Below are 26712 nucleotides of genomic sequence, written 5' to 3'. Positions count from 1 at the left end.
TTGTTCCTTCATCCTTCAAATGTTATTGAGTACTTTCTGTATATAAGGAATCTGACCTTTTCCCCACATATGCTGTTGAACTAGTCATTTTACAAAAGGATTAAAGTAGGGAAGGTTTTCCCAAAAGGCAGAGGTCACAGGAGCAGACAAAAGAAGAAAAAGGAGTATCATGTAAAAACATTCAGAGCCTGGTACTGAGCAGGTAGAAATCCATCTAAAGTGTGCTCATCTCCTTTGCCTGTGTCCTCAGCGCTGTGGCTCTCGGAACCCATGGCCTTCTGTAGGAGGGACCTGGGTGAACATTACTTTGTTCCAGATCCATGTCAGGAGAAGCTGACAGGTCACAGGTTAACTACCCTAGTTTTTATATGCCTGTAGTATCCTGGGAAGATAGAGTTTTACTTTTTGATGCCTCAGTGCTAGGGAGAATGTGAATTTCCTTATAAATCAATATTTTCAACTCCATATTTATATGTTCTTATCATGTATATATTACATATAACATGCTCTTATTGCTTTTTCTGGTTTTAAAAATTATACATGCTTATTATAGTTTAGGAAATTGCCGCAGCCCGACTGCAGCAAAATAACAGGGGGGGAGGGGGCGGCGGGGGTGGTGACAAGCAACTTGTGTACTCCGGTTATTTTGCTGCAGCCGGACTGCGGCAGGAAACATAAAAAAATTAACAAACCTATGATTCTTTCTTGAGATAGATAACCACAATTAATGTTTTGTTTTATTTCTTCCCATTCTTCTGTATATATCATTTATTTTCTTTTATTGGTACATTATTATTCTACATAATAGTAGGATTCATTATGCCATATTCTTGCATGAGCATAATATAATTTGATCAGTCTCATCCCCAGTACCATCTTCTTTTCTCCCCTCCTCTTGTTACCTATTTTTTTTTTTTTTAATATGGGATCATCACATATCCTTTCTTGAATTTTGGCAGCATATAGTGAGCTGGGACCCATATTGGTATTTTGGAGACAGAGCTGTCTCTGGAGAGGGCCTTTGACCTTACTTTTACAGTGTGCTTAGTTGACTGTGTCAGCTGAATGACTGGATGAGCCACTTTTCTTTCTCTTACTGTCATACTCACTTGCAATCCAGAATCTTAGAACTGATAAGGATCTTATAGATCAGGGTCTGTGGAGTAGTATGTTTAAACAAATACAACTGAGAACAAAAAGGAGCCATTGCCATTCATGGGCAGTAAAAGTATACCCTGTGTTCATGCCAGCCACATCATAGGTTGAAGAATGTACCTTGCTGAGACATGGTCCAGCTCAGCAGCATAGGGCCATAAAGCTTGTTCCAAATATAGGATGTGAGTGGAGATTTCCAGCTTAGTGATGTGGGGCTTCATACACTACAGTTTTCATTATAGCAATTAATAGGTTGTTGTCATATCTGTGTTTTATTTTTATTTCACAAAAAGAAGCTAATTCAGTTTGTTTGATTGTTTGTTTTGGTACAAGGGATTGAACCCAGGGGTGCTTAACCACTGAGCCACACCCCTCAGTTTCCTCTTTTTTTTTTGACATGGTGTCTTGCTAAATTGCTGCTGGCCTGGAACTTCAATCCTCCTGCCTCAGGCTCCCAAGTTCCTGGGATTATAGGCATGCACCACTGAATTCAGTTTTATTTCTAATATTTTTGTCATATAAACACACATAGACTTATCAATGGACTATAGAAGATACAAAATAAGTTTTAAAGATGTCGAATCTTTAAGAATATTGTGGCAGCTTTCCAAAATTAAATAAATTTTAATTTGGGACTTGGGTGATAAAAAGTTTTCAGTTTTTTTTTTTTTTTGGTGATGCTAGAGATTAAACCCCAGGCCCTGAGGCATGCTAAGCAATTGTTCTATCACTGGGCTCCCCTCCCCTCCCTAAAAAACAATTTTGAATTAAGGAAAGGGATGGTATCACTGAATGTGGAGATACTAATCTTATCTTAAACTGTTGAGAAAGTCCTTTAAGGAAGGGAATTAAAACTGATCTTTGACTTCTTTTAATATCTCCAATGGAATTAGTCTTTTGGAACCTGTGTGCTGGTCAACCTCTGGGAACATGGCACACTAAGCTAATAGCTCATCTCTGCATATAAACAAATAAAAATGCCAGATGAAAACTAACAACAAAACACCTACCTCTTCTCCAGGTTTATTAACAAACTGAAACTCTTGTAATTTTTTCTATAAAGAAAGTAAGAAGGAAGGAAGGGAAGAAGGAACTGGCCTCAGCTGTAAACAGTGAGAGCAGGCACACATTTCACTGCAAAGATAGCATAGGCATTTTTGTCCATTGATACATGCATTCCTCATAGATATTTTTATACGTAGAGTTTTGGCTACACCATTCATTCCTCTGATTGAGACCCTTACTTTTTGGAGTATGTTGGAGCTTGAGTTAAAGTTGTTGAAGTCTCAGCTACTCCTTAGATCCTCAAATCCTAATCTGAACAATTACATATTTATTCCATGGTTATTTAGACCTTAAGATGATTATTGAATACATAGATTCTGATAATCTCTGCAAAAGTTTAATCATCTTTCAAGCTTTTTTATTGTGGTAAGATAGATATAGATATATAGATATATAGATATATATCTATATATATATATATAGCATAAAATTTGCCATTTTAACTTTATTTAAATGTGTAATTAAGATGATTTAATTTTATTTACAGCATTATGCAGTCATTGACACCATCTATTTTCAAAATTTTTCATCACCCCTAACAGAAGCTCTGAAACTATTAAGAAGTAACTCCCCATCTCCTCTGCCCAGCCTCTGGTAACCTCTAATCTGTCTAGTATGCTTTCTGTCTGAATTTACCTACTAAGTACATTTCAGATAAGTTTTCAAGGTTCATCCATTTAACAACATGTATCAGAATTAATTCCTTTTATGGCTGAAGTAGTATTTACACATCACATGTTTGTCAGCATATGAACACTTGTTATCACTTTTGGCTATTGTTAGTAATGCTGTATGAAATTGGATACAAGTGTCTGTCTGAGTCCTTAGAATAGTGTTTTGCAAAGTATAAAATGTGTAGATCCTATATAGGAAAAATTAAGACTTCTGGATTTCAAGTGTTGACAAAAATTATTACTCATTGTAACTGAAGTAGACACAAGAAGTTGAGAATAGCTCATGTACCTATAAAAATAAAATTAAATTTTCAGTTAAAGATAAAAACAAAATCAATACAATTGAAATTAACAATTTGTATAAAATTATATTTAGTGAAAGCAAATGGTTTATGTTGGTTTTAATGATGTAAAAATTTTTTGGCATGATGGACCATTATTAATTTAGCTGTCATCATTATTATGTTTCCTTTTTAACAGCAAACTTATTTTTAAACCACTAATACATTATTTTGAGTGACAATTCATCTACTAGTGTGTCTCAGAATGTAAATCTAGGAAATAATGGAATAATAACACTGTTGCAAGCAGACACCTGTAGGTACTTACTATCAGGTATACCCTGACAGCTGGGAGCACAGGTTTTCATCATTCAGTTAACTCCACGATTGTTTCTGTTGGAGCTTGTCTGAATTGCTAGCATCCTGATATCATTTGACTTTTTTATTTTTTACAAATACGTCACTTATTGTCTGCCTGTTGATTATTAGCCTATTTCCATGAAACTAGTACAGCACTCTAAAGTATTGTGTTGTTTTCATGTTGTTAAATCAGATTCTGAGTTCATTAAATAAAAACCTAAATCCTTATTCCAGGAAAATGTCCTTTACTTTCAAAGTACACTGCAAAAGGGTAGTCTTGTGTTCATACTTACCAACTTCTAAAAGGAATAAACACTATCTTCCTCAAGGTATTGCTTGGCAAAACCTTAAATATAAACATGAAAATAAACTGGAACACTAAAAGTCTCCTGATTTATAAAGTGGTCATCCAAGGATTAAAAATATTCCCATATTTGTTCATTACTGATACAGAAATTTTTAATGGTCACAGATTTCAGATACCCCAAAGAATATACCAAAGGGTAGTAGTTCCTGGTTTGACAAATACCAATCCAGACATAACTCTACTGCTTTTCTCACATTGCATTCTAATGCTTTATTCCCAAAGTGTTGATCTGCCACTGAAAATAGGGTAGCTTGTGATTTCCAAACTTTGTGTGAATTCTCTTTTATTTTAATTTAATTGATTTTATTTTTTTTAAATACATGACAGTTGAATGCATTATAATTCTTACTACACATACAGAGCATGATTTTTCATATCTTTGTATATAAAGTATGTTCATGCCAATTCATGTCTTTATACATGTACTTTTTTTGCATTACAATTCTTATTACACATATATACCACAATTTTTTATATCTCTGTATATAAAGTATGTTGACAGCCAATTCGTATCTTCATACATGTACTTTGGATTATGATGTCCATCACATTCCACCATCCTTGAAATCCTGTATCATTTCATAATGAGAATTTAGAATTGCCATGTAGATGAATAGTTGTGATGCCCAAGTAAGGCATTTTCTTCCTGATTGGGAAGTACGTGAGGGTGGTTCTTGGTGAACACAGAGTCTCTGCACCTAGTAGGCACTTGATGGGTGCTAAGGAATTGTTTGTCTAAGCAATGATAGCCCCCTTCAACACAAAAGAAAAACACTGTCAGCTCAGCCTTGATAAGTGTCTTATCTAATCAATGATAATTTTTCTTTCTCTATTTCCTTTCTCTATTAACCCCCTGCCATTCCTCAAACCTGTTTTCTACCTATTTGTATTAACCTCAAAAACAGTTTCACAGATTATGTTTTTTTTTTCAAATATTTATATTTTAGTTGGACACGATACCTTTATTTTATTTATTTATTTTTATGTGGTGCTGAGGATCGAACCCAGGGCCTCTGCACATGCTAGGCAAGTGCTCTACCACTGAGCCACAACCCCAACCCCAACCCCAGATTATGTTTTTAATGAAATCTCAACTCTTACCCTATAAAAAAATATTAATTCATATGCGCAGATCCCAAAGGGCAGGTCCCATTCTTCTTCCTCTTTCTCCCTGTCCTCTTCCTCTTCCCTCTTTAAAAAAATTGTTTTTATTGGTAGTACTGGAAATTGAACCCAGGGCCTCACACCTGTTAGGCAAGCATCTGGGTTCCCCCTTCTGACTAGGGCTTCTCCATGTTTTTTTTTTTTTTTTTTTTTGCGGGGGGGTAGTGGTACTAAGGATTGAGCTTGGAGGACTCAACCAATGAACCACATTCCCAGCACCCGCTGCTTTATTTTTAAATTTTGAGACAGGGTCTCACTGAGTTGCTTGGCACCTTGCTTTTGCTGAGGCTGGCTTTGAACTTGCAATTCTCCTGCCTCAGCCTCCTGAGCTCTTGGGATTACAGGTGTGCACCACTTGCCAGTCATCCATTTTTGTTAATGAAGATATTTTTCTTGATGATCCCCTTTCTGGGGTGAGATCTTAAAAATCTACTATTTTATTATTGCTAGTAACATAACTTTCACTTAAAATATAAAACATTTTTTATATTTAACTCCCATGATTTTATGCTTCATTATATTTATAATTAACTATAGTTTATCGCCATAAAACTAATAAAATTTCAATGAATATATATGATTTATCTAGGCAATATCTAATATTCTATAGACATTGTCAAGTATGCACAGTGGTATGTCTGTTTTTCTATTTTAACAATTAAGTTTAATAACTATTTTTTGCAATGTCACTCTTCAATGCAGTTTTCTGTATTAATATATTTCAAAGTATACAAACATTGTGTCCTATCGGATCACAGTGAAGGTCAAGAGCCTACCTTTTATTTTTACAGTAACTTGCGTACAAAAAAGAACAATACTATATCTGGAATAAATTATTAGGTAATAATATAAATGGGTATTACCTGAATCTCTTCCATTAATATTTGAAAATCTCTACCTTAATTTTGACTCATACTATCAACAGAAGTTTAGACTTGCTGTGGCCTCCCAAAAGAGATATTATGCAGAAAAAAATATATATTTGGTTATTAGGAGAAGGGCTTTAACTGTATGGCATCTACCTCTTGAGTCACCCTCCTCACTGTCAGTCATGCAGATTTTCTAGTACCCACCTCTTTGGTTGCCTCTTCAGCTTCATTTCCTTTTTAAATTTTCATAAAGCTTCAAAAGAAATTTTTTAACTTTTAAACATTTCACTAAAGACAATTTTCTCGCATCACATATGGTTGTATATCTCTGTAAATGTAGGTAAATAAAATTGAATAGGAATCCTATTTTATTAGGCTATTATAAATGGAATTTTATATAATTTTGCATTTGATTTTTTTACAGGCAGAAATACTGAGTGTCCTCAGTCACAGAAACATCATCCAGTTTTATGGAGTAATTCTTGAACCTCCCAACTATGGTATCGTCACAGGTAGGAACTCATTATTTGACTTCTTTCTTTCCCTAATTACCTAGCTTTAGATTGCTTAATATGCTAAAATGCTTAATATTAGGTTCACTCATGAATTGTGTACTACTGTCAGATGTCACTTTTGTTGCTATAAAGCATTAATAAATCTGATTATATCAATATAATTAAGAATAGTGTTTCCACTTCTACCCATGTTTAATTGTGCTAATTATATCTGCGTAAATGCTATTTAAATGCACTCGCAGCTGCAATGCCAATACTTAAAGGTGCCGTTTAACTAAAATTTCATTTAATTAGTTGAAATGAGAGATGTTTTTTGTAACTCTGTGACCTTTTATAAATTAAGATTTCTTGAGCTATTCATGCTGTAATTCTTTGCAAGGCATTTTAATCCCATTAGAGCATTTTTTCTTCAAGGTCTCTGACTTGAGAACAGTATTTTTCAGGTTTGGTCATCTGATCTGATAATGACCTTGAACCAAATTATCACTTAATTTGCAGCAGTGATTTTTTTTTTTAACTGATGGAAATACCCTTTTCAAAAATGAGCATATAGAATATTTTGCAATGTGAAACAGAAAGACCTATTTTTAATATTCTGTGATTATATTTGTACAATCCAATGGGAAACTTTAGGTCTACAGTAACTATAAGTTCAATTTTAAAGTAAGTAACTTTGGTCAGTTCTTTATCATGGCACTTCTTTGATTAAAAGCAAACCAAAAAAAAAACCTCTGAAAGAATAGCTCTATTTTCTTCTACCACAGTAGTAAGAGCCTGGATTGTCTTTAAAGAAAATAGCAATAAAATACCCTCATTAAACAAATAATTATGTTAGGTACTTTCTTATATATTATCTTACCTAATGCTTACAATAACTCTTTGAGTAAGGTGAAATAATTTCTATTTTACAAGTAAGAAACTAAAACTCTAATCGAAGTGACTTTCCCAGAGTCCTCCAGCTAGTGGTAGAAACAGGGGTTCACATTTCCCAGACTAAGTTTTCTTGAAGCTCCTTTTGAATGCAAGCCAGGTTCTGGAAGGCTATGAGCTTACTTGTTCTTCAATTCACAGGGACATGTTTGCTGTTACTTCCGTCTTCTGGCGATATGTAGTTTAACATGCTTTTGCTCTTTAGTAGCATTTTTACATAGGTTCTTAGCTGGAGGGACTTTTAGCCCAAATTGCTACCTTTAGGCTTGTATCAGAAATGGGATATGCTGCAATTTTCCTCTTGAGCCTATGCTTCTTATTAACATGGATACCTCCAGTTGTGTTTGGTGTTAGGGATAAATCATATCTAACCTTTTGTATCAGTTTTTTGACTTAGAATTAGACCTTTTCCTAACTCAATTATCATATGGCACCTTTTCCCCAAATTCATTTTTTTAAATTTTTATACATGTGAATCTAGTTTTCTGATCCTCATTGGTGGCTGATGCTATTCTTGCCTAGTAGAGGCTATTTCTGTCTACCAAAAAGATTAGAAACTCTGCTGTTTCTATTGTACCCTTGATGTATAATGCTTTGGAGAAGATTTTAGCCTAAGTAGGTCAATGGGCTATTCATGGAGTTTTCTAGTATCTTGAGGTGAGGATGAATTGTAGAAATGGGAACTTGAGTTGGGGTGCAGGTTCTTTTCTTACTGTCAGTTCCAAGGAAGATGTGAACAAATTCATTCTTGGCCAGCATATTCAATCTGAGTTACCTCATTCAAAGGAGGGAATGGAGTGATAAGTTTGAATTTATTTAGTATTTGTATCAAATTAGCTAGTCATTTATTTCATGCATCCTTTTAGCATTTCCTGCTTATACCTACCCAAATTCTTTGCTTAAATTGATTAGTTCTTGATGGATCTGTTTCCCTCCAGAGCCAGTAAGTAAGCAACTGTTAACATTTCTTTAAAATAACATTTCAGAATTGTAGCATAATAACAAATTGTATACTTATTACTCTCTTATTTACCTGTTAAAGTTGATTATTAAAGAGATCTATTAGAGAAGTTTCAGCCCTCTTAAATGTATTAATTTAGTGATTGTTGTTTTTGCTAGAGATTTAGTTTTAACTCAGTGTTTATTTGTTCAAACCTTTTCAGTCAACCTTTTGCAGCATTAGGATAAAGCCATGCTCTGTACATGGATAGCAGTACATATACCAACTAAGCCAAGTTTTGGGGTAAAATAATCCAATGGATTAGGGATGATAGCACTTACTCTGCCTCTTGAAATGAATACAAGTCTTAGCGTGAAGAGGTGAAGGGAAAAATAAAGATAGGCAGCCAACAGACCTTGCTCATCCAGACTAGCTAGATAGCCCTCTGTGAATCTTGTCATCTGTATCAGATGTGGTGGACTCCGAAAGAGGATGTTTGAATGGCTTTTGAGTTCATATAACTTGAGTTTTTTGTTAATAGAAAATGTTGTTGCAGCCAGCAGCTATTGTCAGTTATACTGAGGGATTGATAGAATGATTTATCAGAGTAATGGAATGGAATGAGTGCTGAAATGGGAATTAGAAGATCTGAGATCTTGTCTTGACTCTGCCAAAGCTTTGTAGATGGGTCACTGAGGATCTCTGTATATCTCGGTTTTCTCATGTAAATGAAGGTATAAAAAGAGAGGATCTCTGAGAGAGAGTGTATGTGTACATTTATGCATGTGTGCTTGCTGAAACTTTTCATTACAGACTTATAAAATCTGATTATAAGGAGGCCTGGTGAAATGTCTAAGAAGCAGCTGCTAATTTATTTCCCTTAGAAGGGATGAACGTCGTTCCCCTACAGTTACAAAGAAATGGAATAAGCAGAAACTCCAAAATCAAGAGATAAGATAAAATAATGGACTGTCTTTTCTTCGATCTTTGGAAACGGCTCAGTTCTGTACTAGTCTTATTCTTTAATATACATGCATACATACTATCATAAATTCTTCCCTAGGAGAGGGAGGAAGGAGTTGTTAGATACTAGATCATGTAGCCCTTTTGTTGCATGCCGAATGGGAGGGGAACCCCCACTCAAAGTACCTGATGTTCCAAGTGTAAAAAAGGGCTGCCAGACTGGGTTTCATGGTTTCAGGGAAAGCAATTTGGGATTCCAGAGACCTAAGGGGCTGTATCTTTGTTCTCAGGGGCTGATAGCACCTCTTGTTTGTCACCTATTCCATATTGCCATTTTTTTGGTTTTGTTTTTGTTTTTCTTGTAGTGCTAGAGATTAAACCCAGGGCCTCATGCATGCCAGACAAGCCCTCTACCACTGAGCCACATCTCCAGCCCCTCTGTGTTACCTTTTACCACTACACTAAGAGAGGATACTAATTCTGCATGATTTGTCAGCAAACCCAAGTTCTCATTAAATTTGACCACGGAAAGCATACAAATTTAAGTGCCCAATCTCATTTCCTTTAACTTTATATTGATTTATTTTAAGCACAGACACATTTAATTTGCATTTTGATATTGTGCTGATCTTTTTAGCCAATTAAAGACATATCAATTTTTATTATAGCAGTTTGCAGACATTTGCCCAAATTCATTTGTTCTACTGGTTATGATCCAAACTAAGTTTGGTCTTGGTGATATTTTATTATAAAGAGATTTCATGATAATGGTATTTGATTCAACAGTACTCAATATGTTTGGCTTTCTGTATCTGAATATTCCCCATTCATGAAACCAACAGAGGGTCAAAAATATTTTTAAAATAATAATAAAACAATACAAATAAATAAATAATACAACTATTCACATAGTTTCTACATTGTATTAGGCATTATAAATAATTTAGAGCTGAATTAAAGTATGGATGCTCCTCCTCTAGTGTTGGGATTTTGTCCTGATAAACCCTCCATTAAGTTGAAAATACCCTAAGTTGAAAATACATGTAAATGCACCTAACCTACTGAACATCTGAGCTTAGCAACGCAGTGCGCATGGAGTATCGATTGTTTTCCTCTTGTAATCTTGTGATCTTATGACTGGGAACTATGGCTTGCTACTCCTGCTCAGCAAGAAAGTAGAAAAATTATTGTTCTGCGTATTACTGGCCTGGGAAAAGGTCAAAACTCACAGTATGTTTTCTACTGAATGTATATCACTTTTACACCATTATAAAGTTGAAAAATTATAAGCTGAACTATTCTAAGTTGGGGACCATAGTATATGGGAAGATTACCTATGTTATATGCAAATAATATGTCATTTAAAAAATTTTGGGGGGCTGGGGATGTGGCTCAAGCGGTAGCGCGCTCGCCTGGCATGCGTTTGGCCTGGGTTCAATCCTCAGCACCACATACAAACAAAGATGTTGTGTCCGCCAAGAACTGAAAAATAAATATTAAAAAAATAATAAATAAATAAATAAAAAATTTTTTTAGTTGTAGATGACAGAATACCTTTATTTTATTTATTTTTATGTGGTGCTAAGGATCAAACCCAGTACCTCACACATGAGCATTCTACCACTGAGCCACAACCCCAGCCCCAATATATCATTTTATATAAAACATGCATCCAGGAATTTTAGTAGCCTGGTGGGGAGGGTCTTATCTTCATTAACTACCGAAATAAGACTGGTGGTAATAGTGTAGTAAACCTGATAATTTCAAGTTGTTTTCTCAACTATTATCTATGAGATGAAATGGGTTAATTTTTAATTGGTGACTCAGTGAAATAATAAATTGTTTAGTTCATCATTAGAATTACTTTTAAAGTTATTTTTACATGGTTTTCAGAGTATATGATCTTCACTACAGTCTAATATGTTTGAAGTATAGTTGTTTTTGGATCTCTGTCTGTTAATATCTGTAAATTTATCCTAAGCTACAAGTACCCAAAGGCACAGAATTAGGATTGTTGGATATTTTAGTCCCATAAGATATAATAACCTTGACTCATTTATTTATTTATTTATTTTTAGTACCAGAGTTTGAACTCAGGGACACTTAACCAGTCCTTTTTTGTATTTTATTTTGAGACAAGGTCTCCCTAAGTTCCTGAGGCTAGCTTTGAACTCGAAATCCTCCTGCCTCAGCTTCCTGAGCCACTGGGATTACAAGTGTTCACTACTGTGCCTGGCTGACTCATTGCTTTGTAAAGTTGTTTGTAGAAAACTTGCTTTTAATAACTTCCTGAAGTCGTAATTCAGACCTCATAGTTCCAGACATTTCTTAATATGTGTTAAGCTTTGTACCTCTAGTTCTCCTTCTTCCCCTCTTTCTCCCTAACACAAATAGAGCACAGCACCCAACAAAGAATACATATTTTTTAAGTACACATAGAACATTCTCCAGAACGTATCCTAAGGCCATGAAATAAGTTACAGTGTATCTTAAAGAATTGATATTGTACAATGTATGTTTTCAAACCACAGTAGAATTATGTTAGAATTCAACAATAGAAAATATGAAAGAAATATGGAAAATTTCCAAATATTGGAAATTAAACAACATGTTTCTAAATACCCCTGGGACAAAAATGGGATATTGATCCTGAAAAAAATTTGAATGGGTTTTAAAATGTTTCAAGTTGAAAGATTATAGAATGCAATTGGAGCAGTATTTACAGGGAAATTTATAGTTCTCAGTTTTAGTATTGATAAACTAAGTTTCTTCAACCTGAAGAAACTACAAGAACAAAGTAGAACTAAAGTAAGCCAATGAAGGGAACAGAACTCAATAAACTAGAAAGCAGAAAAATAATGGAGAAAATTCAATGAAAAATTTTGTTTTAAAAAATCTTTTTATCAATTAAATTGACCTTTGATTAGATTGAACAAAAAGGAGAGAATATACAAATTAGGAAAGTCAGGAATCAAAGAGATGACAGCACTGTGGCTCCTACAGAAGTTTTAAAAAGATCATAAGGGAATGTTATGAACAACTTTATATTAACAAATTAGTATTTAGATTCAATGAACAAATTTCCTAAAAAGATCCTAGTTATCAAAAGGGAACCAAGAATAAAACAATAATAAGCCTATAAGAAAAATTTTTGAATTAGTAGTTTAAAATATTTCCATAAAGAAGAGCCCTGGCCCAGATAATTTCACTGGTCAGTTTTAGCAGCTGTTTAGAGAAGAAACAATACCCATCCACACTCTTTCATGAGACAGAGGCCAATATTCTCTAAGGTCAATATTATCCCTGTACCAAAGCCACAGTAAGACATGACAACTACATATCCCTTGTATAAATAGATGCAAAAATCCTTAACTGTATTAACATACCATAAAAGGACTGAACACCAGAACCAAGTGGAATTTTCCCAGAAATTCAAGGTTGGCTTGACATCTGAAATCATTTAATGTAAGGCACTATAGTCGATAAATATAATAAAAGATAAGAGCTTTATATGAATCTTTCAAGACACAGAAAAAGCATATGACAGAGTATAACACCCATTGATAATGAGACTCTCAGCAGACTAAAGTAGAAAGAAATTTCCTTTACGTGATAAATAGCATTTACAGAAATCCACAGCTCGCATCATATTTAATGGCGAAATGCTTGATGTTTTTTCAAGGAGACTGAGGAAAAAACAACAGGTTTCACTCTTACCGTATCTCTTCAGCATGTACTGAAGGTTCTAGCCGGTCAGATCAGGCAGGAAAAAGAAAGAAATGCATCCAAATCAGAAAGGAAGAAGTAAAACTGTCTTTCTAACATCCTCTCTGTAGAAAATCCCAAGGTATCTACAAAAAATAAAAATTTCTAAGTCTAGTATGCATTAGCAAGGTCACAAAGATCCAAGGTCAACATACAAAAATTAGTTTTACTTCTATATACTAGAAATGGAACAAACTAAAAATGAAATTAAGAAACAATTCTGTCATAATAGTTTCAAAACGAATAAAACAGTTTATTATAAATTGAACAAAATAAATGTAAGATTTGTACAATGAAAACTAGGGAACATAACTGATAAAAAATAAAATCTAAATAGATATTTCATGTTCATGGTTTAAAAGATTCACTGTTAACAAGATAGCAGTGTTCCCCAGGTGATCCACAAGTTCAGTACAATTCCTGTCTAAACCTCAGCATTTATAAAATTTGACAAGACAGTCTTAAAATTTATATGGAAATACAAAATACCTATAATAAGAAGAACCAGTCTTTATAAAGAATTAAGTTTGAGGTGTAAGACTGCTTTATTTCAAAACTTATTTTAAGTCTGCAATAATCAACACAGTGTAATGTTGGCTTAATATATATAGATCAGTGGAACAAAAGCAAGCCTAGGGGGAAAAATATTTGTGCATTGGTTTTCAGCAAAGGGGCCAAGACTATTCAATAAGCAAAAGATGGTCTTTCCAGCAAATTATGCTGAGATGATTAAAAATCCATACATAAACCAAACAAATTTAAATCCTTATCTCATACCCTAGACAAAAATTAACTCAAAATGCATCATAACCTAAGTATAAGGGCTAAACCTATAAAACTTTTAGAAGAAGAATAGGAGAAACTCTTCATGCCTTTGGATTAGGCAAAGAGTTCTTAGATATGACACCAACAGTACAAGCCCATGAAAGAAAAATCTATAAATAAGAATTTTTACTCTTTGAAAAATCGTGCTCTTAAGAGAATGAAAAGACAAATGACAGATTGAGAAAAGATTTGCAAATCATATATCTAATAAAGGACTTGTATCTAGAATAAAGAACTCTTTGAATTCAATAAAACAACTCAAGAGAAGCCAGGCGAGGTGGCGCACACCTGTAATCCCAGAGGCTTGGGAGGCTGAGACAGGAGAATTGCAAGTTCAAAGCCAGCCTCAGCAACCGTGAGGTGCTAAGCAACCAGTCAGTTAGAGACCCTGTCTCTAAATAAAATACAAAATAGGGTTGGGGATGAGGCTAAGTGATTGAGTGCCCCTGAGTTCAATCCCCAGTACCCCCCACCCCAAAATGGGTAAGAGATTTGAATGGATATTTTGCTTAAAAAACAACACACACACACACACACACACACAAAAGGGGCTCAGGGTGTAGCTCAGTGGTACAGCATTTGCCTAGTGTATGTGACCAGGGTTCAATCCCCAGTAATGGGAAGGAAAAAATATACATATAAAAATAAAGAACCAAAAAGAAAAGATGTTAACTTCATTAATTACTAGAAAAATGCAAATTAAAACTACTACAAGATACCACTAAAACTATACCCAATAAAAGTATGCTGCACTTATTGGTACAAGTGAAGATAGTACCAAGTATTGATAGAATATGGAGAAACTGAAACCCTCACTTATTGCTTGTTGAAGTTGTAAAGCAGTTTCATAGTTTATTAAGATAAATTTACCATATAATCCCTACTCCCAAGAATCTACCTAAGAAATGTACATATTTCCACACACAGACACAAATGTTGAGAGAAGCATTATTCATAATATTAACAAAAAACTGGGAACAACCCAGTTGTCTCTCAACTGGTAAATGAATGTAAGTATATCATACCATAGAAGAGTGTTCAGCAATAAAAAGGGATGAAGTATTGATACATGCCACAACACGAATGAACCTTGGAAACTGCTGAGGGAGCAAAGTCAGACACAAAAACCACAATTGGTCTGATTCCATTTATCTGAAATATCCAGAAAATGCACACAGGTAGTGAGAAAAAGCAGACTGTCGGGCTGGGGGTGAGAGTAGTGATTAACTCTAAGCGGTGCGAGGGAATTGTTTAGAATGGCAGAAAGGCTCTGAGACTGGACTGCCATGATTGTTGCCCAACTCTTGACTTTACTAAAAATCATCCAAGTGTGTACTTACAGGCAGTGAATTTTATGGCATGTAATTTATTCTTCAGGAGAGCCATTTTTAAAGGAATCTTCTCACTTTCTTGACCTTCTGTGCTTGTATTTTGAGAGCTCTTCTAAATCCAGATGCAACAAGGATTGGTTAGTTGACAGTTTGTAACATAAACTCTGATTTATTTATTTAATAGTATTTATCTCACCAGAATAACAACTTTTAAAGAAATACCTATTTGCCTGCATGTCTGTGTTTCAAGTACATTTTTCCAACACTTCTTTGTGTTTCTCAGTTCCTTCTAATGGCTTTTGATTCTCAACTAAAGTTTACTGTTCATTTGTGTTAGTGGGCTTGTCTTTCACAGATTCCCCCATCCCCAATGATATTAACTTTTAGAAAACACAGCATAGAATAAATTTTTGTATACTTTGGATGTCTTTTGTTAACTTTGTTTGTTGATGAAAATATAAAGTCTTATTTCTGAAATGCTCCTTGGTTTTGATTATGTGCTTTTCTTTCCTTTTAAAATAGAATATGCTTCTCTGGGATCACTCTATGATTATATTAATAGTAACAGAAGTGAGGAGATGGACATGGATCACATTATGACCTGGGCCACTGACGTAGCCAAAGGTAACATTGCTTGGTGAATTCTTATAGAATTGGTGGGAGCATTTCCTCACTCTGACATGGGGACTTAAGACAGAAATTTTTTTATTCTGTTTCTTAGATATTCTTTTTTCAGAACAAAAGTAATATAAAAAAATTCTGCAATTCACTGTACATATTTTAGGTGACTACCTTTCAACTCCTGAATTCCTTTTCTGTTTTTTCATCATTCATTTCTTTTCCTAAAATAGAGTTCTGCAAAATTAGTAAACTCCAGGGTGAATGTTTTAGTCTTGTTTTGTGACATTGTAATTGATCAGCTGCTTGACACTTTAAGTGGAAAAATTATAATTCTGTTGTCCATGTGAGAGTCTCTCCCTAGTATCTAAAAACATGATTTATTGTAGGATTAGCTCCACTCATTTTGTATACATAGTAATATACTAAAAATAGTAATGACTTGCCAAAAAAGTTTTCTCTTGCCATGTAAGAACAACTCAGATTTTATTTTATAGTCAGTGTAAACTTGGATATCACCTTTGGAAATAAAATAATTTTAATATGCAAAATCCCTAAACAAGGTGTCTACTCCCCCACCACCTACCATAAATTCCTACAGGGACTATTGCTTTCTAAAGCAATTCAGATTCCATTTATTTTTATCTTTTTTTCCCATTTTTCGAACTGAACATTTTTAGTTTTATTTGTAACTGTCAGAGTTACTTTGGAAACAACTTAATCTAAGTAATGAATGCTGGTAGTTACATTTGTATTCTGGTAACCTCTAGGAATCGAGTGTGTCTGCATTTTACTAGAGGCACTTAACTCCTTTGCATCTTGGTACTCTATTCTCTAGAAACATCTCTTTACAAAGCAAATGTAAAGAGAACTGTTCATACTTTGCTTTCAATGCAAGGTCACCCAGTGACTTAGGAAAGCAGTAGTCTATCCTTCTGGGAATTATCTTAACTGAAGTTTTATGGATTCCTGTCAAATTCTTCAAATATGGAGAGTTAAAATTTTTCTTAAGGTTTCGTGCTAGATTCTGCTACTAAATGATGTTTTATTACCTTATAAGAATAACAAGCTCTGTGTTTCATCGGAAAGCTTGGGTTATATTAATGAACTTCATTGTGTATTCATGCATCAAACATCTCAAATCAATCTTGAAATGTCCCTTAAGATGTTTTCATGTGGGCTGGAGTTGTAGCCCAGTGGTAGAGCACTTGCCCAGCATGCATGAGGCACTGGGTTTGATTCGTGACACCACATATAAATAACTAAAATAAGGCCCACTGACAACTAAAAAATATTTTTTAAAAAAAGATATTTTCATGTAACATCACAGTCACTTCTCTGCATGTCAGAGGTATATAGGAACCACTTGTGTGTAAGCAAGATGATGTGTTGCCTGCAGTATTATGGAAATATATTTACACAAATGGAAATGCACACATGGCTCTTCTTGACACTTAACCTTATAGACATTTATATTTAAGGTGCTTGGCCAATTACATCCATGTTATTACATCATGGCGCTTAGCATGGATAGACAACAATGACAGAATGACATCAGCATTCTGCTTCGAGTTGTCCCTAGTAGCCTATAACACACACACACACACACACACACACACACACCGCCCCACCCCACCCCTACCACATCATTTGTATCTGGGCAAGTCTCTTGGTTCTAGCACAGCTGTGACCTTGTGGAGTTTTTCAAGAGTTCCTGACTAGCATTAGAAGGGCAGGAAAGAACAGAACAGAATAAAGTAGCAAAGCAGAACCTGAGGTAAAGGGTAGGAAAGGAGGTGGGGAGTAGACACCCTGAACAGAGTCCAAATCTATGAAGTAATAAAATCCCATTGCCAGATTGGTAAATTGGTCCGAAAGGCAAGCACTAATGTATCTGGCCTCAGCTGAGGATGTCTTTACCTATTTATAATTATAATTTTTTAACTTTAAAAGATCCTTTTAAATGGCCTATAAAAAGGAAAAAGAAACAATTCTTTAGGAATAACTTCAAACCTCTCTAGAAAGCTAGTAGAACTTGGAGATTAAATAGGAAAGCTTGACCTTGTTGATTCTGTTCAAGTTCAGCGAGGCACCTCTCAGTTTTAACTGTGATTTAAAGTTACTAAAACAACTATATGTTGAGAAATCAGAGACTGAATAATTCATTCCATGAATGAGAGTGGACCTGTGCATTTTGAAGTAGGCATTGCTCACCATCATTGCTGTTGAAAGAGTTAGATCCTCAAAGCTAAAAAAGATTCACTTGTTCCTGGATGGGAAGAGGAATGGGAGTTGAAGCAGTCCATCTGAAATTGTCACAAGTCAGTCAACAGTGCATAAAGGAACAATTAAGCAGATCAACTTGGATCCAGCCTCGAAATGTCACAATTAATTCCAAATCCTCCCCAAAAGTCTTCTCAATGACACCATCAGATTTTTTTTTCTTTTAGGAAACCCTGAATATTAAGCCTGATTGACATATTTTTCAACCTTCTAAATGAAGCTGAATTATAGTTCATTTTATTAAAACAAATTAAATAGAATTTTATATGATTGTGATTACTATATAGTAATATGTACACTAAATATTATTTAAGTATATTTCATACATTGCACACAAATAATTTATGGTACTTTTTAATAATAATCTGCCATGAGGAAGAAAGTGCCTGTATTTTAAACTTTTATACTTGAAACTGTCTTTGTTTCTAATAGTAATTAAACAGATTCTACCTGAAAAAATTTCAGGGATTTGTTTCTAAATCAAGAGAGAAGTAGCTATGAAATTGGATCATAAAATTATTAAATGTTACTCATGTTGTAACTATTAAATTTTTATAGTTTGAAGTATGTAGAACTTCATATTAAAAGAGATTCCCTTTGTCCCAATTGCTTCTTTCTTAAAAACATTTAATTTCTAATACTTTTGTTAACTTCCCTCTTTTCAGTGATATCATTATATGATGTTTACACTTTTTCTTATTTTCTTTGTTCTTTTCACGTTTCTTCAATATATAATAATCATAATAGTAGCAGAATAATAGATTATTAATAAATTAACCTTTGTAAGATTTAAATATTCTATATACTTTTAAAAATGAAAGCCTAATTATTAAATTGTTTTCAATGGATAGTTCATTAACAAAAGGAACCTGTTTGATTTGGCAGTGGAAGGGGCAATTTTCTCCATTATTTAGAGCAGAGAACTGGAGAAATAAATACTCAGTAGAAAATATTTTTTTTCCTTTATTCTAAAAGTGTAGCTAACACATACTTATGAAAAGAGTCAAACACTACTAAGGAGGTTACCAGAAAAATTATCTTTTAAAAAGTCTAATTTTTTATTCAGAATAATGAATGCATTTAGTTTATACTTATGTATCTTGATTCATATTATAAATATGTTGGAGAGAATTTTGTAGTATGTTTAAATAAAGATTATTTCAAAGATTTATCCTGGTGAAAATATTTTAGTTTACAAAATAAAATATTTTGTAACTACTATATATTTTTCTATCTTAAGATCATAAAATCCTTTACCGGTCATAACTCAGCAGTCCTCCTGGCTCCCACTCCTACCCTATCTTCATTCCCAGGTCTTATTAGAATGAGTACTGAGAAAAATAAACCAGCTGGGTAACTGCAAACCTGCAGATATCCATATATAAATGGGAAACAACTTTAGCGGGTGCAGAAGGCAGTTGGTAGTGGGATACCTAGTCATGGAGCACTTTTTCCAGTGATTCCCATGCTATATTCATACAAACTCCAGAAAGCTAAGGTGTCCTTACTAGGTATTATAAGAAGCTAACTGTACCAATCAAATTCCAACCTCTAAGAGATTAAGACATAAATCTTGCTTAAATAAATGTTACTAATGTAGACATAGCCTATTTCTGTTTTATCAATCCTGGAAGAATAGAGCATGTGGATTTAGTTTCTGCTATTGAATTCTTTGTGAAAATATGCAAGGTAATACTGATGCAGTATTGAAAAATATTAAAAGGTCTTTTTTCTTTCTTGTATGAAAAGGAATGCACTATTTACATATGGAGGCTCCTGTTAAGGTGATTCACAGAGATCTCAAGTCAAGAAATGGTAATGTAGTGATATGTTTTTTTACATATTACAGATTACATGCACCTGTATATAGAAATAAGGATCATGCTTTATTTATCCTTTGTGACCTGATGTTTGACTCACTACTGATACCATGAAAATTTTCCACTGTTAATAAATATCAAAATTCTCTATATTGTTTGAGGAAGCTGCATAATGTTCCACTGTATGAATATAGCACAGAATGTGGACAATTTGGATTGTTTACATTTTTTCCTATGATAAGAAATGTTTGGTTTAATACCTTCCAGCCAAATTTTTCAACACATCCCTAATTTTTCCTTGGAGTCATTTCCTAAAAAAGGTATTGCTGGGTCAAAGTGTGTAGTCATGTATTTTTAGTTTTCTATGTTTACATGGTTCTCTGTACTAGCATTTTTGAGCTTCATTTCTGTTACTTCTTCATTATATGGTATAAATTTTTATGTCATCCTTTCCCATATTACCTGGAATAGTGCCCAAAAATGATCAGTATGCTTAGGAGTTTGGAAATAAAGGCCTTTTTTCTTTTCCTTCTCTACTTTTATACTTTCTATAGTCTATTTATGATTCTTTGTTTTATACTTTGGAGAGTGAACATTTTAAAATAACTTGCAGTTAGACATTACCTTCAAGTAGGAATAGTAACAGTGCTTCTTCCATTACATCACTTCAAAGTTATGGGAGAAAGGCAGTAAGATTATTTAGCTATAGCAGAGCTAGCTCAAGCAAACATCAAAGTTTGCTACTTTAAAGAAAAAAATTTCTCTATCAATTACTTTTTAAAAATTATTTCCAAGCAACTTGCAGTAAGGAGGAGAATTATTTATTTTAAGAAAATCTTTAGGTCAGTGTTGCAAAAAGAGGTGTTTGATAGTAGTGTGCTTCTTAGAATGGGTAGCTATAGCAAGTAGAGGAGGAGGACCAGGGAATGAGCAAGGTATGCTTGCTCATAGTTAGGACTGTGAGGTCTGACTGGGAGGGGTGGGAGAGATGGGGAGGAAGGAAAGTTATTGGCAGCTGCCCCTATTCAGGAGCCCAGGTTGGACCCCCAGCCTAGTCCAGATGACTCTGCCTATCTTGCCCTCTTTAAGTCATCACTTATCCTTTGGCTCATCTTAGAAGCTTCCTGGAACTAAACATTCTTGATATAGATGACTAATAGGAAATCATTAGGAAATAATCTAGAATCTATTAGGAAGTATCAGAATTCTGTGTCTGGAAATTTTCAGTTCATGCTCAGAATTTCAATTTAAACAAGTTATTTGATTTCAGTAGATTCTAAATCTTCCACAAAAGAATAAATTAACTAATTTGTGGGTTTATCTATTCTATCAATATGAAGACCATATAATAATGGAGAATTTTACTTTACCATTTTAAAAAATTATAATCTGTACAATTACTTGATAGGAGCACAAAACTCATATTGAAAAAATAAAGACTCAATTTTTTGCATTTTTTTCCCTGGAGAAAAGGAACAAGAATTCCAGTTTCTATGTTATACATTTTTATGATGTTATTTTTAAAAGTATTTGTTAATCTTACAGTAAGAGAAAGCACTAGAGATTTTCAAAAACAATTGAATGTAATATTAGTAGTATTTACATTTTTATTTGCAAAAGTTTGTAGCAAACGTCTAACACCATGTTTACCCCAAGGCTATTTCTACACATGAGGTCATGCAAAGATTATTTTCTCCATTTATCAAAATCATTAGTAGCAGCTAATAAAAACCTATACTGATTATCTACCATGTTCAGGCAATGCGTGGCTTACAAAAGAAATACCAGAAGCAGTACTTCAGGATTCTGTCCTTGGCCTTCTCTCCTCTTATGGTCTTATCCTCCCACTCCCACTTACACCTTAATATTCCCATGTAGGTCTCAATTTCAAAACTATCTATCTGCTTATTAGACATCTGTGTATATATTTTACATGACCCTAAAATGAATTTTGTCCAAATTAATTTTTCCATCTTTTTCTTCAATCCTAAAAGACCATTCCTGCATCCCTCTGCCAGTGACTGGCAGTACAGTTGCCCAAGACAGAGATTAAATAAAACAGAATTAACCATTTAAATCCAGAGCTCATGTTCTAACCATTAAGCTATTTCACTCCTTATCTGCTTTCATCCTTAAAACCTCATCCCCAATATCCAGCTATTCATCCAGCCTCACTGATCCTGTCTCCTGAGTATTTTTTTCTCTCCCACCCTTTTTCTTTTTACTTTTTAAAATTAGAGCATTCTAGTTTAACATAATAGCCAGGTTTATCCCTCCAAACCAAACATGCATGGAATTCGATTTTAGTTCAATTTCTCCCCCTTTCCCTTTCTCCTTCCTCTCCCCATTCTCCTTCCTTGACTGTACTTGATCCCCTTTTACTCTTCTATTAATTTATTTTGATTGATTCTTTCTACTTATACCTAAAGGTGAAATTAATGAAATTATGGTATTTGCTGATAAATGAATGAAAATGGAGAACATTGTGTTAAGTGAAATGTGCTAGTCTCAGAAAATCAAAGTTGAATCAAGGGTCATATCTCTCAATGTGGAACCTTGAGCAAAATAAGGGAAAGAAGGATGGGGGAGGAGGATCAGCCACCATAAAGATATAGGGAAGATCAGTAGTGTAGAAGAAGGAGAGATCTTGAGGGAGGAAGGAAGGATGGAAAAGGAGGAGAAATGCAGAATGAATTTTTTAAAATCATTGTATGTGTATGTATAAATACACCGCAGGGAATTTCACCCTTATGTCCTGAGTATTTCTCGACTCACTATTTCTTTCCTGTCCTTTTTCACAGCACTAGTACTGTCATCCTCATCTGTCTCTTGGGCCACAACCTCTTGCATGCACAGCTCCCTCTTTGTCTCTTTTTCTCTTCTATAACATGGTCTGCTTCCTGCACATTTGCTCATTTCCTTTCTTCACTGAAAATTGTTGGTTGACTTTCCATTTCTCACAAGGGCTCTTCTTTACTTGACCCTGCCTCCCAAAATTGCCATGCCTTGTCTTCTGCTCCTGAGGTTTTGCATAGATTCTCTTTCTGCCCAGAAAACTACTTTCCTCCTCCAGCACGCCTCATTTCTAGTTAGCCCCTACATTTTTAGGTCTTTGTATAAGCATCATTTTTTCCTGAAAACTTCATCTGACCTCTGAAGACTTGGATATCCCTGTGGGTTGGGTCCATAATACTCTCATTCTCTCTCATTGTGGAATTTTTTTTCACTTTATTGTTGATGTTTAATTTTCTCTCTAATCAGACCATAAACTCCAACAGAGCCAAGACAGTGCCAGTCTCATTCACCTTCTGTATAAAGCATATACATGGCTGTTGCCAGAGTAGATATTCAGCAAATAGTTGTTAAATGAGTGAATGAATGTATGAATAAGGAAATAAATGAACATTGTCTCTGCATTTAAGAATATTATTTTGAGGGGCTGGGGTTGTGACTCAGTGGTAGAGCACTTGCCTTGTACATGTAGGGAGCTGGGTTCGATCCTCAACACCACATAAAAATAAACAGACAAAATAAAGGTATTTGTCCATCTATAACTAAAAATTTCTTTTAATTTTTTAAAAAGAATATTATATTTCAAATTACAAATGGTCAACAAATATATGAAAAAGTGTTCAATATCCTTAGCAAACAGGGAGTTGTAAATCAAAACTACACTGAAATTTCATCTCACCCCACTCAGAACAGCAATTATCAAGAATACAAATAACAATAATTGCTGGTGAGGATATGGGGAAGAAGGTACACTTATACATTGTTAGTGGGACTGTAAATTAGTACAACCACTTTGGAAAGCAGTATGGAAATTTCTCAGAAGAATAGGGATAGAACCATCATATGACCCAACTATCCTACTCCATAGTTTTTATCCAAAAGATTAAAAAAATCAGCATACTGTAGTGATACATGTATATCAGTATTTACATCAGTACAGTCCACAATAGCTAAGTTATGGAATCAGCCTAGGTACTCATTGATAGATGAATGAATAAAGAAAATGTGGTACATATACAATGGAGTTCTACTCAGCCATAAGAAGAATGAAATTATGTCATTTACTTGTAAATGGATAGAACAGAACATCATGCTAAGTGAAATATGCCAAACTCAGAAAGTCAAGGGTCAGATGTTTTCTCTATATGAAGAAGCTAAAGAGAAAAAAGTGATAAACAAAAGGTATCTTGCAAAAATACAAAGGAGAACAGTAGAGTAGAAACAGGGGGCTGAGGGAGGAGGAAAGGCAAAGGGGACGAACTGGGGAATAAAGTTGACTAAGTTATGCCATGTGCATGTATGAGTATATCACAATGCATTCCAATTATATATAACTACCAGTAAAAATAAATAGAAAGAAGATAAGTAGAATAGAGGGGGATTGGGGGAAGAGGGGAGAATGGGCCAGTACTGCGGATTGAAATTTCAAAACTATGTACTAGGCATTTGTGAATATGTCAAAGTAAATCCCACCATCATATATAACTACAATGTACTATAAAAAGAAATTAAAAAGAAAATTATTCTTCAGTTGGGAGAAAGAACTATATATACCATAAAGTAATGATGCTAATGATTTCCTCAGTATCATATTGACATTCTACCAGCAAAACCCAGGTAAAAATTTGTTTCTCCTAACTACTCTAATTTGGTGCCTTTTTTACTGGACAGTACTGCACTTGTTTGTATCAAGTGTGTTAAAAGCCTTTTAAGTCAGCACCTCATGGAATTAAGCTTTTATTTTAATGTCGGATCTCTTTTGCAAAATCTTTAATGTGGTAAATATTTTGATTTTTGTCTTTTATAATATCAAATTAGAAATTTAACATTGAAACTAGAAATAGAAGGTTATGCTTTTTTCAGTATAAGACAATTTAATAGATGATTGTCATACTTTATCTTTTTTTTTTTTTTTTAGTTGTTATAGCTGCTGATGGAGTATTGAAGGTATGACTCTCTTTAATTAAAAAAAAAAGATTTTTTTTTAACATCTGATAATTCTCTTATTAGTCACTAAGTACAAAGTTGATCCTGGTTTCTCTGTTCTCAGATCTGCGATTTTGGTGCCTCTCGGTTCCATAACCATACAACACACATGTCCTTGGTGGGAACTTTCCCATGGATGGCTCCAGAAGTTATCCAAAGTCTACCTGTGTCTGAAACGTGTGACACTTATTCCTATGGTGTGGTGAGTTCACTTCTTGTTTCTTGTTTGCTAAAGGAAATGCAGAAACAAAACAGCCTAGAGAAGAGAGATTTCATAATTGAACCTGGTGTTGAGTGGCACAGCTGTTTTTGGAGGAATGTCTAAAGCTGAGGCATGGGGAGAACACGTCCCAGTTGTTGAAATGTGTGCTTTTATCACTTTTATGCATCTGAGTTATTTATACTGTGTTGAGACGAAAGCAGTACCACTTCCAAGAAACAGAACCTGAGTTAGTGTCGGGCCTAAGGCTGTCCTGCAGAGTACTTTTTTGCTAGGTAAAAATACAACCAGAGACTATCTCTGGAATTCAGGGGAAATGTGGATCATTTGGAATAGGACTTCCGTATGATAGATTTCTCAAGCAATATAAAACCCAACAATAGACATGCCAAGTGAGTTAATTAATAGGAAACTTTTGAGTGTCAACTATTAAAGTGATAAGTGAGTTTCTAAAAGTACAAAAGAAAATGTACTTGGCACTTAGCAGATGTCTACTGCAAGTGACAGAGTAGTAGTGACCATCTGGAACAAGAATCTGAGGTATTACAGGAGAATGACAACAGAGCATCAAAGAAGAATGGAATCCTGTTTTGAAGTGTGGGGAAAGATGCTCAGGGAATAGAGACCACAGGAGGGAGCCAGTTAGGGAGCAGGAACTTACGCAGGAGTGAGGAGATGGATCATCCTGGAAAAAAGCAACCCAAGGTGGGAGCACATCTTGCTGGAGAAAGAATTCATTTGCTGCCTTTCTTTGAGGATGAGTTCTATATTCCTTTTAAAAAATCCAAAACAGTATTTGGAACTCCTTGTCTTTGCATCTCATCTCCTTGTATTCACGCTATGTGTGCTACCTGTCTGTACCATTACTTCTTAAATGGACATTTTCATTATAATAAGAAAAGAAGACCAGTTTGGGCTCAAATCAGCATGCTTTTCTTCCTGAAGTTATGTGTATTCTCCCTGAAGGTACTACTAACAGCATAAGAGGAGGTCAACATGGGCAAACATGTTCCCTTTCTTTAATCAGTCTCTGGGTATTTACTGCTGGCTTCATTACACTTTGGTCTTTTTCAGTTGGCTAGATCTTTCTAAATCATAACACAGCCTATGTACCAAATTACTTTAATAGAGATGAGTTTTGTTGGCTATTGAAAAAAATCATTTCTAGAATGAAATATGTGTTTTGGCTGAAGGCTAGAATCTTAAAGGTTAAACAACAACAGTAACATCAAGCTAAATCTCCAATTCCTCGTAGTGTTTCTAAGAATGAAAACTATACACTATTATAGATAGTGATGAAATAATTCTCACTGAAAAAAAGGAAAATAAGTAAAATGAAAATTTCAGAGACTGGATTCTAAAATAGGTCTTCTGTGTCAAAGTTTACTACAGTCTAATCATCAGACTTTTTCATCTTCTGAGGATTCTGAAAATGGGGATCTGTTCTCTTATGAGGTTATGTTCCTTCATATTTAAGCAAAATTAATGTATTGAGTTAGGCACTGTGCTGGACACCAACTTAGGGCAATTTAAATTGTATGTGGAAAAAAAAAAAATTGTATGTGGCCT

At 34.4% G+C, this 26712-nt stretch overlaps 1 protein-coding gene across 4 annotated transcripts in view; it reads left to right on the top strand.

The window, feature by feature from the left end:
* The window catches only part of Map3k20 (mitogen-activated protein kinase kinase kinase 20), a 172359-nt gene that overhangs the window by 72319 nt on the left and 73328 nt on the right, over positions 1-26712 (top strand). For all 4 annotated transcript variants that reach the window (XR_013092359.2, XM_076866785.2, XM_076866784.2 and 1 more), the window contains exons 3-7: positions 6360-6447; positions 15727-15828; positions 19855-19920; positions 24856-24884; positions 24988-25125. Coding sequence is in view for 3 of the 4 variants with exons in the window: in XM_076866785.2 (XP_076722900.1) it covers positions 6360-6447; positions 15727-15828; positions 19855-19920; positions 24856-24884; positions 24988-25125 (423 nt within the window). In the remaining variant the exon portion in view is untranslated. The remainder of the gene's footprint in view (positions 1-6359; positions 6448-15726; positions 15829-19854; positions 19921-24855; positions 24885-24987; positions 25126-26712) is intronic.

This window comes from Callospermophilus lateralis, chromosome 9 (assembly GCF_048772815.1).
Source record: "Callospermophilus lateralis isolate mCalLat2 chromosome 9, mCalLat2.hap1, whole genome shotgun sequence".
Taxonomy (NCBI): domain Eukaryota; kingdom Metazoa; phylum Chordata; class Mammalia; order Rodentia; family Sciuridae; genus Callospermophilus; species Callospermophilus lateralis.
The sequence above is the reverse complement of the archived record's forward strand: the minus strand, read 5'-3'. Positions and strand labels throughout refer to the sequence as shown.